Source organism: Oncorhynchus masou, chromosome 30 (assembly GCF_036934945.1).
Source record: "Oncorhynchus masou masou isolate Uvic2021 chromosome 30, UVic_Omas_1.1, whole genome shotgun sequence".
NCBI classification, from domain to species: domain Eukaryota; kingdom Metazoa; phylum Chordata; class Actinopteri; order Salmoniformes; family Salmonidae; genus Oncorhynchus; species Oncorhynchus masou.
In genome coordinates this window covers 1931360-1950000 of record NC_088241.1, presented here as the reverse complement: position 1 = coordinate 1950000, position 18641 = coordinate 1931360, and the positions used below count along the sequence as shown (strand labels likewise).

The following is an 18641-nucleotide window of genomic DNA, read 5'->3' as shown; positions in this document are numbered from 1 at the left end:
GATTAGTACAGTTAAATGCAGGGAATGCTGGTTTGGAGTGACGATTAGTACAGTTAAATGCAGTGCATGCTGGTTTGGAGTGACGATTAGTACAGTTAAATGCAGGACATGCTGGTTTGGAGTGACGATTAGTACAGTTAAATGCAGGGCATGCTGGCATGGTGACTCTGTAAAACCTTAAAAGGAGACCTTATATAAATGATAAATGAGTTCATCTCGATTCTATGTTTGTTTAAGTTTGTAGACTATCTTTATCATTTCAGCAACTGTGTCATTTTGTCATCATAAAGAATAACCTCAGACATACACCGGAGTTTGGAATTTAAAATCTATTCAATTATTTCAAACATAGTGTGAGCCAATCCTCCATCTCCACAGCCATCCTCTGTCCGCCTCTCTCAGCCCATCAGACATTGGTCAGCCCCTCCATCTCCTCTTGACTCCGCCCTCTCACCTGGATAGCACACCACACCCCCTTAGGTGCATGTGCAAAGAGCGTGGATTGGTCTGTGTCGGCACATGGTTCTGTGTGACTAATTTAGTAGTCAGAATGGATCACTATTAAATATCTCCATTTGTAGCGTACTATAAAATAATTCAATGTGGGGATTGAACTTGATCATATAATAAACTATTTCTAAAGGTCAAAACGGCCATCTGAAAACATTTTTTGGCCCTTTCTGACGATCATAATTTACATAGTCTTTCGAGGGAAGACCTGGGCCCATATTCACAAAGCATCTAACTTTTAGTTATATGGACAGATCCTAGATCAGTACTTCTACTCTGAGATACTTTGTGGAAAGGGGCACAGGGTTTTTGGCGCCGCTAGGTTGCTAAGCACTAGCCAACCAGCAGAGCTCATGACTTCATGCTCCAGACCGGACATGGGGGCCTGGGGTAGACTCCCTCCTGTGCCAACTGAAGTACTGTAAGTATTTTGGCAGGAATGCCAGGTGGCATAGGTCTATTCGTTTTCTTTCATATTGTTCTTTGTCTTGTCAGTCTTTTTTCTAAATATTTTGGCAACCATAATTTTGTACCACCTATATTTTAATAAAACTTCAGCATAATTTCAAACATTCTTTGCCTTCTGCTGTCCATACTCTTAAGGGAAGAAGAGGAGAGGAAGAGGAGAGGAAGACATTTGATGCACCACATCCTCATCTCACACAAGTCGGCGCACCTCACACCTCTAAAAAACAACGGAATGTTGACACCGCCCATGCGTTCCACTGATTGGTTTAAAGTTTCCTGGGTCCCTCCCTCGCCCATGGCCCTCTCGCCCGTGCTCCTCCCAACCAAAATCACAGCGCTCCAGACAGGACCCATTGACACCTATCAACTCTAATTCGGAAAACGCTGCTATTTTAACCTAGCATACTCATAGTTCAGCAGGTAATTATCAACAACTTGCAAGTTAACTTTAGGCATATACTCTTTAAGTTAGTGTACCTTTAAAAGTGTATTTTTTACATAAGGAAATAAGTTGTGCTGTAGCAGAAAAAAGGAGGCTATCCTTTTCGGTATCAGGCAGCAACTTTACCAAACTATCTGACTTTCTTGTGTTCAGCTTTTGAGGAGTCTCTCCATCGTTTGACTTTATTCACCATGCAACAACGGTTTGCACATAGGATGTACCCCGAAAGGAAGGTATTTTGGTGAATTAGTTTGAGAACGTTTGAACGGGAATATTGCGTCAATAAAGGTGATTCTACTCTGCGTTAACCGGGGCCACTAGTCTACCTGTCACGGAATTCTTTCAACCAACCACTCCCACCCCGGTCCCCTCGTGCTGTCTTTCCGTGGGTCGCCTGCCTCGCCCGCTAACCGTGATGACGTGCGGTTGGAGTCCGGGAGCTGTCACGGTTTGGAGAACTACCGTTTTCCTGCTCAACATCGCGTGCGCAGCGTCGGCCAAGAGACACGTCGTCTACTGGAACTCCACCAACACTAGGTGAGCTAAGTGTTTCTAGAACAACCAGGGAATCCTCCCCGCTGCTCTGAAGCTGGAGAGAATAGTTTAGGGATTGTTCATTTGGTAGAGTTTATGCATTGCTCATTTGGAACAAGTCCATGAACTTCACTTTCCCATTATCTCACGTTTCTGCATGAGTAGCCCACGTCCTTTTGCATTAGCCTACTGCACAGACAGGACAACACCATAGTGTTTATGCATATTCCACTTTGAGTGAACTCGTAGCACATTGAGATTGGGCAACGTTCAACCTCCAACCCTGTGGTGTCCTAACTGAACTGTGTGATAGGTCTAACTATAACAGGAGTCAGGACTTCTCCTTCCTACATTCATGTTACACATCCAACCCTGTGGTGTCCTAACTGAACTGTGTGATAGGTCTAACTATAACAGGAGTCAGGACTTCTCCTTCCTACATTCATGTTACACATCCAACCCTGTGGTGTCCTAACTGAACTGTGTGATAGGTCTAACTATAACAGGAGTCAGGACTTCTCCTTCCTACATTCATGTTACACATCCAACCCTGTGGTGTCCTAACTGAACTGTGTGATAGGTCTAACTATAACAGGAGTCAGGACTTCTCCTTCCTACATTCATGTTACACATCCAACCCTGTGGTGTCCTAACTGAACTGTGTGATAGGTCTAACTATAACAGGAGTCAGGACTTCTCCTTCCTACATTCATGTTACACATCCAACCCTGTGGTGTCCTAACTGAACTGTGTGATAGGTCTAACTATAACAGGAGTCAGGACTTCTCCTTCCTACATTCATGTTACACATCCAACCCTGTGGTGTCCTAACTGAACTGTGTGATAGGTCTAACTATAACAGGAGTCAGGACTTCTCCTTCCTACATTCATGTTACACATCCAACCCTGTGGTGTCCTAACTGAACTGTGTGATAGGTCTAACTATAACAGGAGTCAGGACTTCTCCTTCCTACATTCATGTTACACATCCAACCCTGTGGTGTCCTAACTGAACTGTGTGATAGGTCTAACTATAACAGGAGTCAGGACTTCTCCTTCCTACATTCATGTTACACATCCAACCCTGTGGTGTCCTAACTGAACTGTGTGATAGGTCTAACTATAACAGGAGTCAGGACTTCTCCTTCCTACATTCATGTCAAACATCCAACCCTGCTTTTACCTGTATTGACATGCTCACCAGCACGGTTATGCAAGAACTAACCTTTCAAACGGTGATGGCTGCCCATGCAGGTCAACAGGCATGAGTCAAGTTGTGCTGACAGCTTCTCCAACACACCCACATTACCCAGTCCTTTACTAATGCATAACCCACTGCTCGTTGTCATCATACCCTGGTGAAGACAGCTTGGCTGTTGAAACATTGGTAATAAATGATTGCATCTGATGCTTTTTCTTTTTAGAGGCAAAGCAATAGACCTAGTTTGAATGAATACTTCACAGACATATTCTTCCCTCCTTCCTTCATTGAGGTAATGATCACTGCTCTGACATGACTGTTAGTTGAGGTAATGATCACTGCTCTGACATGACTGTGTTAGTTGAGGTAATGATCACTGCTCTGACATGACTGTTAGTTGAGGTAATGATCACTGCTCTGACATGACTGTGTTAGTTGAGGTAATGATCACTGCTCTGACATGACTGTGTTAGTTGAGGTAATGATCACTGCTCTGACATGACTGTGTTAGTTGAGGTAATGATCACTGCTCTGACATGACTGTTAGTTGAGGTAATGATCACTGCTCTGACATGACTGTTAGTTGAGGTAATGATCACTGCTCTGACATGACTGTTAGTTGAGGTAATGATCACTGCTCTGACATGACTGTTAGTTGAGGTAATGATCACTGCTCTGACATGACTGTGTTAGTTGAGGTAATGATCACTGCTCTGACATGACTGTGTTAGTTGAGGTAATGATCACTGCTCTGACATGACTGTTAGTTGAGGTAATGATCACTGCTCTGACATGACTGTTAGTTGAGGTAATGATCACTGCTCTGACATGACTGTGTTAGTTGAGGTAATGATCACTGCTCTGACATGACTGTGTTAGTTGAGGTAATGATCACTGCTCTGACATGACTGTGTTAGTTGAGGTAATGATCACTGCTCTGACATGACTGTTAGTTGAGGTAATGATCACTGCTCTGACATGACTGTGTTAGTTGAGGTAATGATCACTGCTCTGACATGACTGTGTTAGTTGAGGTAATGATCACTGCTCTGACATGACTGTTAGTTGAGGTAATGATCACTGCTCTGACATGACTGTTAGTTGAGGTAATGATCACTGCTCTGACATGACTGTGTTAGTTGAGGTAATGATCACTGCTCTGACATGACTGTTAGTTGAGGTAATGATCACTGCTCTGACATGACTGTGTTAGTTGAGGTAATGATCACTGCTCTGACATGACTGTTAGTTGAGGTAATGATCACTGCTCTGACATGACTGTGTTAGTTGAGGTAATGATCACTGCTCTGACATGACTGTTAGTTGAGGTAATGATCACTGCTCTGACATGACTGTTAGTTGAGGTAATGATCACTGCTCTGACATGACTGTTAGTTGAGGTAATGATCACTGCTCTGACATGACTGTTAGTTGAGGTAATGATCACTGCTCTGACATGACTGTGTTAGTTGAGGTAATGATCACTGCTCTGACATGACTGTGTTAGTTGAGGTAATGATCACTGCTCTGACATGACTGTTAGTTGAGGTAATGATCACTGCTCTGACATGACTGTTAGTTGAGGTAATGATCACTGCTCTGACATGACTGTTAGTTGAGGTAATGATCACTGCTCTGACATGACTGTGTTAGTTGAGGTAATGATCACTGCTCTGACATGACTGTTAGTTGAGGTAATGATCACTGCTCTGACATGACTGTTAGTTGAGGTAATGATCACTGCTCTGACATGACTGTGTTAGTTGAGGTAATGATCCCTGCTCTGACATGACTGTGTTAGTTGAGGTAATGATCACTGCTCTGACATGACTGTTAGTTGAGGTAATGATCACTGCTCTGACATGACTGTTAGTTGAGGTAATGATCACTGCTCTGACATGACTGTTAGTTGAGGTAATGATCACTGCTCTGACATGACTGTTAGTTGAGGTAATGATCACTGCTCTGACATGACTGTTAGTTGAGGTAATGATCACTGCTCTGACATGACTGTTAGTTGAGGTAATGATCACTGCTCTGGCATGACTGTGTTAGTTGAGGTAATGATCACTGCTCTGGCATGACTGTGTTAGTTGAGGTAATGATCACTGCTCTGACATGACTGTTAGTTGAGGTAATGATCACTGCTCTGACATGACTGTGTTAGTTGAGGTAATGATCACTGCTCTGACATGACTGTGTTAGTTGAGGTAATGATCACTGCTCTGACGTGACTTTGTTAGTTGAGGTAATGATCCCTGCTCTGACATGACTGTGTTAGTTGAGGTAATGGAGATCCTTGCGTTCACTTGTCTAGCCATGTTGTGGTAGTGATTTATATGTAGGAAGCATTCAAACAGGGTCCTAGATACTGAACTATTCTGCTGACAGGTGTGTTTGACTCCAAACCACCGCCATGTGTAAGAGTTTATTTGGTAATGGGAGCGTGCTGTGTGGTTTTGTATAGTGTGTGTGTGTAATGAGTTGATTGGGGTCAGTAGTCAGACAGAGAGAGGTTCACCTGCAGATCCAGGTGTTACCAAGCAGCTAATTGAAGACTAGAGCTGTGGAAGCTGCACCACCTCTGGGTTTCCTATATCTTACTAACTGACTGTCCGGCCAGACAGGTAGGTAGGGGCCCCAGCAACATACAGGGCTGTGTTCATCAATCACTGATCTGATTGGCCTGAAAGGGATACTTCAGAATTTGCACAATTTATAATGTATCTGCCTCCAGTATTAAGGAGGTTGGAGGTAGTTTCACGAGCCAATGCTGAAATTAACGCGAGTTAGCAACTTCATTCAAACTGCACGTGGAGATATAAGAATGGTATCCAGGAGTTCATCTGACTCTGGGGAAGTAGATGAAGGGCCTCATTAGGTTTGGGCGGTATACCATGTACTGGGGTATTTGGAAATAGTTGTTTTAATACTGTTGTAACTATTTCTTTTAAGATTTTCCATACATTTATTTGTAGCTAATAAAGCAGATCGCTTTCTTAATTTCACCGTTCTTCATTATTTCCCATTATAAAGGTTACCGTAGTTCCCCAGAACAGTTGAGGCAGTCAGGTGTTTGTTAACAGCACAACAGGAGAAAGTGGGAGCAGGTGTATCCAGCTGTCTATTGACCGGCGTTGTGTTTTGTATTGAAAGTCAAGTGTTTTTCTGCTTCAAAAGAGTGATCAGGGGTGTGCAAGTATTGTTTTCCTTCGCAACAAAATGTATTGGTGCAACACATTTGTCAGGAGTGCAACGCTATTCGGCTGGCAGCCGCACAGGGAAATTAGCTTACAATGAAAAAGTGAGTTTTTTTTTTATTTTTTACAATTCATGGCCATCACATTTCTAATGTTTATCATAGAAAGAATGTAGCCAGCAACATTTGCTCATGTTTTGCTTAAAGTTAATCTTGCATTTTACCAGAAAGTAGGCTACCGGAGAAAAGCAATTAAGTCTGAGTGCTGTCTGCTGATAGAAGGCCTGTTTGTGAATTCCCATCCGAGTGGAGGAGTGCAATTAGAATAAGAATCATTTTAGATCTGCGTTCATAAAATGCTGCAAGATATTATTTTATGCATTTAATCTTTTTGCTTTCGTGAAAAATGCAGAAAACAACCCCTAAAGTTGTACTTGCTAGTTATCTAAGTAAGTGGCTGAATTAAGGAGGAGACTGGGCATCATTCGCTTGTAAATGTCCAAACTCACCAACAATTATATTTGTTAGCGCTTACCAATATATGTATATCCTGATGAGCTGGAATGCCTGTCTTTGCATATATTTAGCTAACAGCTTCCATGGAAATTAGCTATTACTTGTGCTAATTTTGTCAGTATTCTGGTAATAGACGCCCAATGGACTTTTTTTTCCATTTGTGGCGCCCCCTTGTGTACTTAGCCGGTAACAGCGTAAATCCCTGGATGAGAGAAGCACGCAATGACGATATGAAAATCTGGATACCGCCCAAACCTCGGCCTCATTGCCAAAATCCCAAAGTATCCCTTAAACTGAACCCAGATATTTTTTTACGTGGTCCAAATGTTATGAAATGCATACTTCCTCCCTTCCCTGAGGAAATCTGACCTGCATGTATGTGATTGGATGACTGAATGTATGGTTGCCATCCTACTGTTTTCACCAATTAAATATAAATTCCTCAAGGAATGAAGGAAGAGTTTTTTTAACTATTTGGAAAGGGGCCCTGGAATTGTGAACCACCTAAAATTGCTTGGGAAACACTGCTACACCTCTCTCTCTCTCTCAGGGGAAGCTGGAAGGGTCACACTCTGTGGCAAGGAAAACACTTTCTGCTGCACCACCACCCAATCAGAAACCCATCAGTGTGTCTGTGATACTGCACCCAGGACAGGGTCCCCAGAGGCCAGAGTGTGTGTGTTGTTGCTCTCATGCCCACTCTCCTGCACCTCCCTCTTCTCCCTCATCCTTCTCTCCCCTGCCCTCTCCTCTCTCTCTCTGTCCAGATCAGGATATTGGCTGTGTGATTAGTTTAGGTTCAGCCATTTTCCCTGAGCTGCTTTTGAGAAGCTGTCCCAAGGCCCATAAACCTGGCCAAGCGACCACTGCCTCGATCTACCTCTGTCTCTGCAATATACCACACCACAGTGCTCTCTTAACCACATATCTAGGATCAGCTCACCCTCCCCGAACCCGATCCTTAACCATTAAGGCTGAACAACAAAACAGACCCGATATCAGTGTCTAGTGGTGTCATCCTACTGCAGTGAGGGTTAGTGGAGGACCGAGAGGGGCGACAGCTGACATTTAACATTAACACCAGGCTCCTACAGTCACAACACACAGTAAGTAGGCTGCTGTTAATATAGATGATTTAGGACCCTGGCTTGTCACCTTTTCCCATAGAAATCCAGATTTATAGTTTTAATGAAGTAGAAGCAGTGATGTGTGAACAGGGGTTTATAAAGTCAGCCATCTAGTTAAAATGGCTGGAACAAAGACTATAGCCTGGCTGCTGTAATGTATTACTGCTGCACAATTAGCTAGCAGACTCTTCGCTAGCACTTTATAAAACGCTCATTAATATATATTAATAAACTCATTTACATAGTATGTCTTACTAATAAATGAGTATTTTGACAATTATAAACATGTATCATTTTAAGCATTACACACATTTATATGCAATAAGAGTAATTGCTTAGTAATTGAACGTTATAAAAAAAATGGTAAAGTTATTGAAGTGTATCTGGCTCTAGTCTAAATCAAAGATTTACAGCAGGAGAGTTAGAAATGTAGATTTGTTTTGCTGTCATTTTATATCCTGAATGATTGTTTTCTAAAGGAGCTGTCTCATTGACCAGGACTCCACATTCTCGATCTCTGTGGTACTTCCTGGTTTAAATAAAGGTGAAATAAAACAACAGTTAAAAACCGAAGTTAATTTAGTGGTGAGTGCGTAGCTACAGTATAGTATGCAGCGTTCTGTCCCAGTGTGTAGCAGGCTGGGGCTCGTTCTCTGCTGTGGATTTAGACTCCACTCATGGGGTTTGGTTTACCTTGAAAAATCTGTGGCTCCAAACTAGTTTACCACGTAGGTGACCATGCATGTCTGTACATAGGCCTGGCCTCTACTCGTTCTGCCACATGCTTGGTTCTGCCATTTTGGTTTTCATACACCAAATAGAGACAGCGATATTGGTCTTAGTATTTTGTGTTTCAGTTAATTAGTTGGTTAGGCCAGGGTGGGACATGGGTTTATTGTTTGTTGTAATTCTTAGTGGGGTTTTTTAGTTATTGGGATTGTGGCTGATTAGGGGTGTGTGTTGCATAGGTTTGGCTGCCTGAGGCGGTTCTCAATCAGAGTCAGGTGATTCTCGTTGTCTCTGATTGGGAACCGTATTTAGGTAGCCTGGGTTTCACTTTGTATTTCGTGGGTGATTGTTCCTGTCTCTGTGTTAGTGTTCACCAGACAGGCTGTATAGGTTTTTCACGTTCCGTTTGTTGTTTTTGTTATTTCATGTATCGTCATTTGTTCTATTAAAAACATGAGTAACCAACACGCTGCATTTCGGTCCGACTCTCTTTCGACAAACGAAGAACGCCGTTACAGAATCACCCACCACACACGGACCGAGCAGCGTGTTAACAGGCAGCTGGAGCAGCGAAGGGAGGACGTTATGGACAGCAGAGGCTTGGAGTATACGACGTGTTGAAGAAATAGACAGGTGGGCGGCCGACCCAGAGAGAGTGCCGGAGCCCGCCTGGTATTCGCTGGAGCAGTGCGAAGAGGGCTATAGGAGAATGGAGTCGAAAAGAAAGACACGGCGGCGCAGAGCGAAGCCCCAAAAATTTCTTGGGGGGGGCTCAGAGGGGGAGTGGCTGAGTCAGGAGACAGACCTGAGCCAACTCTCCCTGTTTATCGTGAGGAGCCAAGGAGGAGACCAGAACCGGTGTTGGAGGTGAGCGAAGCAAAGACTGTGAAGGAGTTAATGGGGAAATTGGAGGAGAAAGTAATGAGGGAGTTGCTAGCTTGGCGCTTTAGGTATAAGATTCGTCCGACGGAGCGTGTCGGGGATTTAATGGCACCTGGGTCAGCGCTCCATACTAGTCCTGAGGTGCGTGTTAGTCGGCTGGTGAAAAATGTGCCAGCCTCACGCACTAGGCCTCCTGTGTACCTACCTAGCCTTGCACGTCCTGTGCCAGTCCTGCTCTCAGGCTCTCCAGTACACCTTCACGGTCCAGTCCATCCTGTGCCACCTTCACACACCAGTCCTCCGATGGTAGCTCCCCGCACCAGGCTTCCTGTGCGTGTCCTCTATCCAGTACCACCTCCACACCCCAGCCCTCCGGTAGCAGCTCCCCGCACTAGGCTTCCTGTGCGTGTCCTCGGCCCAATACCACCAGTGCCAGCACCACGCATCAGGCCTTCAGTGCGCCTCGCCTGTTCAGCGCAGCCAGCGCTTTCTCCCTCTCCTGCGCTGTCGGAGTCTCCCGCCTGTTCAGCGTTTCTAGAGCCTTCCTCCTCTACAGCGCTGCCGGAGCCTCCTGCCTGTATGGAGCAGCCAGAGCTGCCAGTCTGCATGGAGCAGCAAGAGCTGCCAGTCTGCATGGAGCAGCCAGAGCTGCCAGTCTGCATGGAGCAGCCAGAGCTGCCAGTCTGCATGGAGCAGCCAGAGCTGCCAGTCTGCATGGAGCAGCCAGAGCTGCCAGTCTGCATGGAGCAGCCAGAGCTGCCAGTCTGCATGGGGCAGCCAGAGCTGCCAGTCTGCATGGGGCAGCCAGAGCTGCCAGTCTGCATGGGGCAGCCAGAGCTGCCAGTCTGCATGGGGCAGCCAGAGCTGCCAGTCTGCATGGGGCAGCCAGAGCTGCCAGTCTGCATGGGGCAGCCAGAGCTGCCAGTCTGCATGGGGCAGCCAGAGCTGCCAGTCTGCATGGGGCAGCCAGAGCTGCCAGTCTGCATGGGGCAGCCAGAGCTGCCAGTCTGCATGGGGCAGCCAGAGCTGCCAGTCTGCATGGGGCAGCCAGAGCTGCCAGTCTGCATGGGGCAGCCAGAGCTGCCAGTCTGCATGGGGCAGCCAGAGCTGCCAGTCTGCATGGGGCAGCCAGAGCTGCCAGTCTGCATGGGGCAGCCAGAGCTGCCAGTCTGCATGGGGCAGCCAGAGCTGCCAGTCTGCATGGGGCAGCCAGAGCTGCCAGTCTGCATGGGGCAGCCAGAGCTGCCAGTCTGCATGGGGCAGCCAGAGCTGCCAGTCTGCATGGGGCAGCCAGAGCTGCCAGTCTGCATGGGGCAGCCAGAGCTGCCAGTCTGCATGGGGCAGCCAGAGTTGCCAGTCTGCATGGGGCAGCCAGAATTGCCAGTCTGCATGGGGCAGCCAGAGCTGCCAGTCTGCATGGGGCAGCCAGAGCTGCCAGTCTGCATGGAGTTGCCAGTCTGCATGGAGTTGCCAGTCTGCATGGAGTTGCCAGTCTGCAAGGAGCTGCCAGTCTGCAAGGAGCTGCCAAAGCTGTTAGTCTGCATGGAACAGTCAGAGCTGTCAGTCTACAAGAAGCCGCCAGAGCCGTCAATCTGCATGGAGCAACCAGAGCCGCCAGTCAGCATGGAGCAGCCAGAGCCGCCAGTCAGCATGGAGCAGCCAGAGCCGCCAGTCAGCATGGAGCAGCCAGAGTCGTCAGTCAGCATGAAGCAGCCAGAGCCGTCAGTCTGCCAGACTCTTCCAGATCTGCCAGTCTGCCAGACTCTTCCAGATCTGCCAGTCTGCCAGATCTGCCAGTCAGCCAGACTCTTCCAGATCTGCCAGACTCTTCCAGATCTGCCAGTCAGCCAGACTCTTCCAGATCTGCCAGTCAGCCAGACTCTTCCAGATCTGCCAGTCAGCCAGACTCTTCCAGATCTTCCAGATCGGCCAGACTCTTCCAGATCTTCCAGATCGGCCAGACTCTTCCAGATCGGCCAGACTCTTCCAGATCGGCCAGACTCTTCCAGGATCGGCCAGGGTCGGCCAGGATCCGCCAGGATCCGCCAGGGTCGGCCAGGATCCGCCAGGGTCGGCCAGTCGGCCAGGATCCGCCAGTCGGCCAGGATCCGCCAGGATCTGCCAGATCTGATAGTCAGCCAGGATCCGCCAGTCAACCAGGATCTGCCGGATTCAACTGCCTGGCTGGTCTTCTTCTCAGTACTGGGCTTCCTCTCTGTGCTGGGCTGCCCCTCAGTCCCGGGCTGCCCCTCAGTCCCGAGCTGCCCCTCAGTTCAGTGGGGTTCTGGGTGAGGACTATTCGGCCATGGTCGGTGGCGAGGATGGATCATCCCAGGACGCGAAGGGGAGGAACTATGACATTTATGGAGTGGGGTCCACGTCCCGAACCGGAACCGCCACCATGGACAGACGCCCACCCGGACCCTCCCTATGGTTTTGAGGTGCGTTCGGGAGTCCGCACCTTAGGGGGGGAGGTTCTGTCACGCCTTGGTCTTAGTATTTTGTGATTCAGTTAATTAGTTGGTCAGGCCAGGGTGTGACATGGGTTTATTGTTTGTTGTAATTCTTAGTGGGGTTTTTTAGTTATTGGGATTGTGGCTGATTAGGGGTGTGTGTTGCATAGGTTTGGCTGCCTGAGGTGGTTCTCAATCAGAGTCAGGTGATTCTCGTTGTCTCTGATTGGGAACCGTATTTAGGTAGCCTGGGTTTCACTTTGTATTTCGTGGGTGATTGTTCCTGTCTCTGTGTTAGTGTTCACCAGACAGGCTGTATAGGGTTTTCACGTTCCGTTTGTTGTTTTTGTTATTTCATGTATCGTTATTTGTTCTATTAAAAACATGAGTAACCATCACGCTGCATTTCGGTCCGACTCTCTTTCGACAAACGAAGAACGCCGTTACAGATATGGAGTATCTGCTCCTTTATCCCCTGTTCTCGGTTCGCTCACCCTCTCCTCCTTTACACACGCTAACACCCTTCAATCCTCCTCCTTTACACACACCCCTCTGTCCTCCAGGGGCGACAGCTTACATTTAAAACTAGTAGTGTATTTGTGGTTTGAAATTTCAGACTTGATTTTCCCTTCCCTTATGAAAAATGTACAACCCCTATGAAGATGTCCATTTAATTATAATTCACATTTCCTGTTGTTGCAGCATTATTTTCCCTCAACAAGTTTGGACACTTACTGTATATGTAAAGAGTACCAGCTCACCTGTCTCTCTCTGCAGTAGAAGGTATTACATTAGTATTTATGTTTGTTTCTTATTTAAAATGCATTTGATTCTTTTACAGCTCCTCTGTGTAATATTCATCATGTACCTGGGTTCATGTACTGTACTGTACTGTAGACACTGAATGGAAAGCTGTGTCTGTAATATTTATAATGTACCTGGCTTCATGTACTGTACTGTAGACACTGAATGGAAAGCTGTGTCTGTAATATTTATAATGTACCTGGCTTCATGTACTGTACTGTAGACACTGAATGGAAAGCTGAGTGTCTGTAATATTTATAATGTACCTGGCTTCATGTACTGTACTGTAGACACTGAATGGAAAGCTGAGTGTCTGTAATATTCACCATGTACCTGGGTTCATGTACTGTACTGTACTGTAGACACTGAATGGAAAGCTGTGTCTGTAATATTTATAATGTACCTGGCTTCATGTACTGTACTGTAGACACTGAATGGAAAGCTGTGTCTGTAATATTTATAATGTACCTGGCTTCATGTACTGTACTGTAGACACTGAATGGAAAGCTGTGTCTGTAATATTTATAATGTACCTGGCTTCATGTACTGTACTGTAGACACTGAATGGAAAGCTGAGTGTCTGTAATATTTATAATGTACCTGGCTTCATGTACTGTACTGTAGACACTGAATGGAAAGCTGAGTGTCTGTAATATTCACCATGTACCTGGGTTCATGTACTGTACTGTAGACACTGAATGGAAAGCTGTGTCTGTAATATTTATAATGTACCTGGCTTCATGTACTGTACTGTAGACACTGAATGGAAAGCTGACAGTGTAATTGGGCCTAATCAGGGGAGTTATGATTGCACCAGTAGACTTGTTTCTCTCTCATATTCCTGTGTGTTTTCTTTCCTCTCTCTCGTGTGTGTGTGTGTGTGTGTGTGTGTGTGTGTGTGTCCGCTGTCTGCCTAGCTCAGTGTTAATCTCAGTCCTCCCCTGGTAAATGATTAACATGAAGAAGCTGTGAACTATAATCAACAAGACTAAAGTGTGGTAATTACCACTCTATTCCCTGTCCTGCTAACACCATCCCCTCGTCTCTCTCTCTCTCTCTCTCTCCTATCTGTGTTGATGATGCTCATGCGTTGTCTTGCCTGACGTAGTAAACATTGTGCTTTATGTTGTGTGTTTGTGTTTGTACCAGGAGGCAGTCTGACTCTGTCGTTGTGTACATAACAATGTGTTGCAGTGATTTGTCGCAGGCTGAATCAATGGTTCGGCCCATTGTGCTGCACTAAAGTTAATTTCAGTAGAACAATGACTCTGTCAGGGTGTGTGTCCTAGTCTGTGAACTTGTTTCTTGGGTGCATGTGTTCAGGGTTGTGTGTGTTTCCGTCACCAGAGCAGGGCTGAGATACAACCCGTTACTGGAAAGACCAACACTCAGTCACAGGACTCCATCACAGGAAGTCTCTCCTTGAAGCTTTCAAAACAGGACACGCTCCTAAAACAGAGACATTTCATAAAGGGTTATTTTCTAGCTTTTACTTTTCCAATAAAGTAGTGAGATACTGTAGCACATGGCAGACAAAATGGTTTGTTTTTCAACAAGCAAGGACCTTTTTCCCTGCATGTGAACTTCCTCCTACTGGGAACTGATAAGGAAAGGCCTAACTGGGAGGACCAACCCCAGGTCTCAGACAGTGATAAGGAAAGGCCTAACTGGGAAGACCAACCCCAGGTCTCAGACAGTGATAAGGAAAGGCCTAACTGGGAGGACCAACCCCAGGTCTCAGACAGTGATAAGGAAAGGCCTAACTGGGAGGACCAACCCCAGGTCTCAGACAGTGATAAGGAAAGCAGCCTAACTGGGAGGACCAACCCCAGGTCTCAGACAGTGATAAGGAAAGGCCTAACTGGGAGCACCAACCCCAGGTCTCAGACAGTGATAAGGAAAGGCCTAACTGGGAGGACCAACCCCAGGTCTCAGACAGTGATAAGGAAAGCAGCCTAACTGGGAGGACCAACCCCAGGTCTCAGACAGTGATAAGGAAAGGCCTAACTGGGAGGACCAACCCCAGGTCTCAGACAGTAATAAGGAAAGGCCTAACTGGGAGGACCAACCCCAGGTCTCAGACAGTGATAAGGAAAGGCCTAACTGAGAGGACCAACCCCAGGTCTCAGACAGTGATAAGGAAAGGCCTAACTGGGAGGACCAACCCCAGGTCTCAGACAGTGATAAGGAAAGCAGCCTAACTGGGAGGACCAACCCCAGGTCTCAGACAGTAATAAGGAAAGGCCTAACTGGGAGGACCAACCCCAGGTCTCAGACAGTGATAAGGAAAGCAGCCTAACTGGGAGGACCAACCCCAGGTCTCAGACAGTGATAAGGAAAGCAGCCTAACTGGGAGGACCAACCCCAGGTCTCAGACAGTTATAAGGAAAGGCCTAACTGAGAGGACCAACCCCAGGTCTCAGACAGTGATAAGGAAAGGCCTAACTGGGAGGACCAACCCCAGGTCTCAGACAGTGATAAGGAAAGGCCTAACTGAGAGGACCAACCCCAGGTCTCACAGTGATAAGGAAAGGTGCCAAGTTCTATGACAGAGTATAATTTAAATTGATTGTTGTTTTGTTTCAACTTGTAGTTCATTTAGGTATGACAAAGTGTCAGAGGATGTGTTTTTGGAGGGAGGGTGTAGACCAAAGACTTGTATTGTACTGTGACTGCCATGTCTGCCTGTCTGTAAACATTACCCTACCTGGCCTCAATCTGTAAATCATTCTAACAAATCCATTCAAATGTGAATTTTTGTATTGAATTGGAGCACCGTCGAGGGGTGTGTGTGTGTGTGATCCACAGTACTGTGAGGATCCAGCCGGCTAGAGACGGCTGTATTACCCCTCTGAATGAAATCTTATGTAAACGAGCTGCCAAACAGAAAATATAAACCTGCAGTAAGCAATTGAGGTGGATAAACACGCGCACACACACACACACTGTTGTAAATTAGTTATTTTGGGTGAGAGAGAGAGGCCTTGCACTCTGTCTGTATCAGCCTCTCAGATAGTCATGGTGCTGAGTGCATTTACAGAGCGGCTAGAATATCTCCGGTCAAGGTATTTAGGAAATATCGATACCAATTTAAATGATGGATATAATCACTGACTCCTTGCCTTATCACTGGACTACATATGGACCCAAACCGGCCCCAGACCTCTTTCCATATCTCGCCATTTCTCTCTGTGGATAATCATTATTGATTTTATTTAGTGCATCTAATATTGACTGTCGAGTGAATGTCTTAGTGTCCTGAAACGACTGTTGTCCAGGGACAGATGAAGTTTGGATAGCGGGTCTGTCGGCATGGGACACACACACGGCTTCTGTTCGGCACAAAATGGCTGCCATGTGACTTGGAGGCTCAGGATGACGCAGACCAGCAGCAGTGTGTGGGAATCATCTTGTGTGCGTTAAACATCAACAAAGCTATCTTTAAGAAATTGCATTGTTTTGTAGGACCGTATATTACAGAGTTTTCACTCTATCATCAAATCTGGAACTCCAAAATGGTCCTGCATATAATGGAATATGAATGTTGGAAGTTTTCAAAAGATTCTGTTTGTCTCAGCTGAAATTATATAGAAATTACTTAAATGGTTAACACTGTTTCAACTCCCTCTGCCTTACCACTGTGTTCTGCTTCATCACACACACACACACACACACACACACACACACACACACACACACACACACTCATCTCAGAAGCCTTGCCAAGAGGCAGCCAGGGAATTCCCTGCTATAGAAAAATTGAATTAGTATTGACCGAGGAGGATGAGGTACAGGGAGAAGCAGAGGAACAGTACAGGAGCCTACAAGGCATTTGACACATCCTGTGTTTTTATACCTTTTATTTAACAAGCAAGTCAGTTAATAACACATTCTTATTTTCAATGACGGCCTAGGAACGGTGGGTTAACTGCCTTGTTCAGGGGCAGAACGACAGATTTTCACCTTGTCAGCTCAGGGGTTCCAATCTTGCAACCGCACAGTTAACTAGTCCAACGCTCTAACCATTGCACTCCACGAGTAGCCTGACTGTTACGCAATTAAATTGCTAGCTAGCATTAAACTTATCTTATAAAAAACAATCAATCATAATCACTAGTTATAACTACTGATCCAGTTAAGCAGGCAATATTAACCAGGTGAAATCGTGTCATTTACATTTACATTTACATTTAAGTCATTTAGCAGACGCTCTTATCCAGAGCGACTTACAAATTGGTGAATTCACCTTCTGACATCCAGTGGAACAGCCACTTTACAATAGTGCATCTAAATCATTAAGGGGGGTGGTGAGAAGGATTACTTATCCTATCCTAGGTATTCCTTGAAGAGGTGGGGTTTCAGGTGTCTCCGGAAGGTGGTGATTGACTCCGCTGTCCTGGCGTCGTGAGGGAGTTTGTTCCACCATTGGGGGGCCAGAGCAGCGAACAGTTTTGACTGGGCTGAGCGGGAACATTTCTCTTGCGTTCATTGCACACAGAGTCAGGGTATATGCAACAGTTTGGGCTGCCTGGCTCATTGCACACAGAGTCAGGGTATATGCAACAGTTTGGGCTGCCTGGCTCATTGCACACAGAGTCAGGGTATATGCAACAGTTTGGGCTGCCTGGCTCATTGCACACAGAGTCAGGGTATATGCAACAGTTTGGGCTGCCTGGCTCATTGCACACAGAGTCAGGGTATATGCAACAGTTTGGGCTGCCTGGCTCATTGCAAACTAATTTGCCAGAATTTTACGTAATTATGACATACATTGAAGGTTGTGCAATGTAACAAGAATATTTAGACTTAGAGATGCCACCCGTTAGATAAAATACCGAACGGTTCCGTATTTCACTGAAATAATAAATGTTTTGTTTTCGAAATGATAGTATCAGGATTCGATCATATTAATGACCAAAGGCTCATATTTCTGTGTTTATTATGTTATAATTAAGTCTGATTTGATAGCAGTCTGACTGAGCAGCAGCAGGCCCGTAATCATTCATTCAAACAGCACTTTCGTGCGTTTTGCCAGCAGCTCTTCGCAAGCACTGCGCTGTTTATGACTTCAAGCCTATCAGCCTAATGGCTGGTGTAACCAATGTGAAATGGCTAGCTAGTTAGCTGGGTGTGCACTAATCCTGTTTCAAACGTCACTCACTTTTAGATTTGGAGTAGTTATTCCCCTTGCGCTGCAAGGGCCGTGGCTTTTGTGGAGCGATGGGCCCAGGTAGGGGCAAGGAGGGGGACGGAAGCTATACTGTTACATTGGCAATACTATAGTGCCTAAAAGAACATCCACTAGTCAAAGGTATATGAAATACAAATGGTATAGAGAAGTAGTCCTATAAATACTATAGTAACTACAACCTAAAACCTCTTACCTTGGAATATTGAAGTCTCATGTTAAAAGGAACCACCAACTTTTATATGTTCTCATGTTCTGAGCAAGGACCTCAAACGTTAGCTTTTTTACATGGCACACATTTTACATGGCACACATTTTACATGGCACATACATGGCACACATTTTACATGGCACATATTACCTTCTTCTCCAACACTTTGTTTTTGCATTATTTAAACCAAATTGAACATGTTTCATTATTTATTTGAGGCTAAATTGATTTTATTGATGTTTTATATTAAGTTAAAATAAGTGTTAATTCAGTATTGTTGTAATTGTCATTATTACAAATAAAAAAATTAAAAAATCATCAGATGAATTGGTATCGGCTTTTTTTGGTCCTCTAATAATCGGTATCGGAGTCAAATC

The 18641-nt window shown here is 45.6% G+C and overlaps 1 protein-coding gene across 1 annotated transcript in view; it reads left to right on the top strand.

Annotated features, from left to right (window-relative positions):
* The first annotated feature begins 1316 nt into the window (after positions 1 to 1316).
* The window catches only part of LOC135521778 (ephrin-A4-like), an 84420-nt gene continuing 67095 nt past the window's right edge, over positions 1317 to 18641 (top strand). The window contains exon 1 of the mRNA XM_064947505.1: positions 1317 to 1957. Within this exon, the coding sequence (XP_064803577.1) occupies positions 1836 to 1957 (122 nt within the window). The 5' untranslated portion in view covers positions 1317 to 1835. The remainder of the gene's footprint in view (positions 1958 to 18641) is intronic.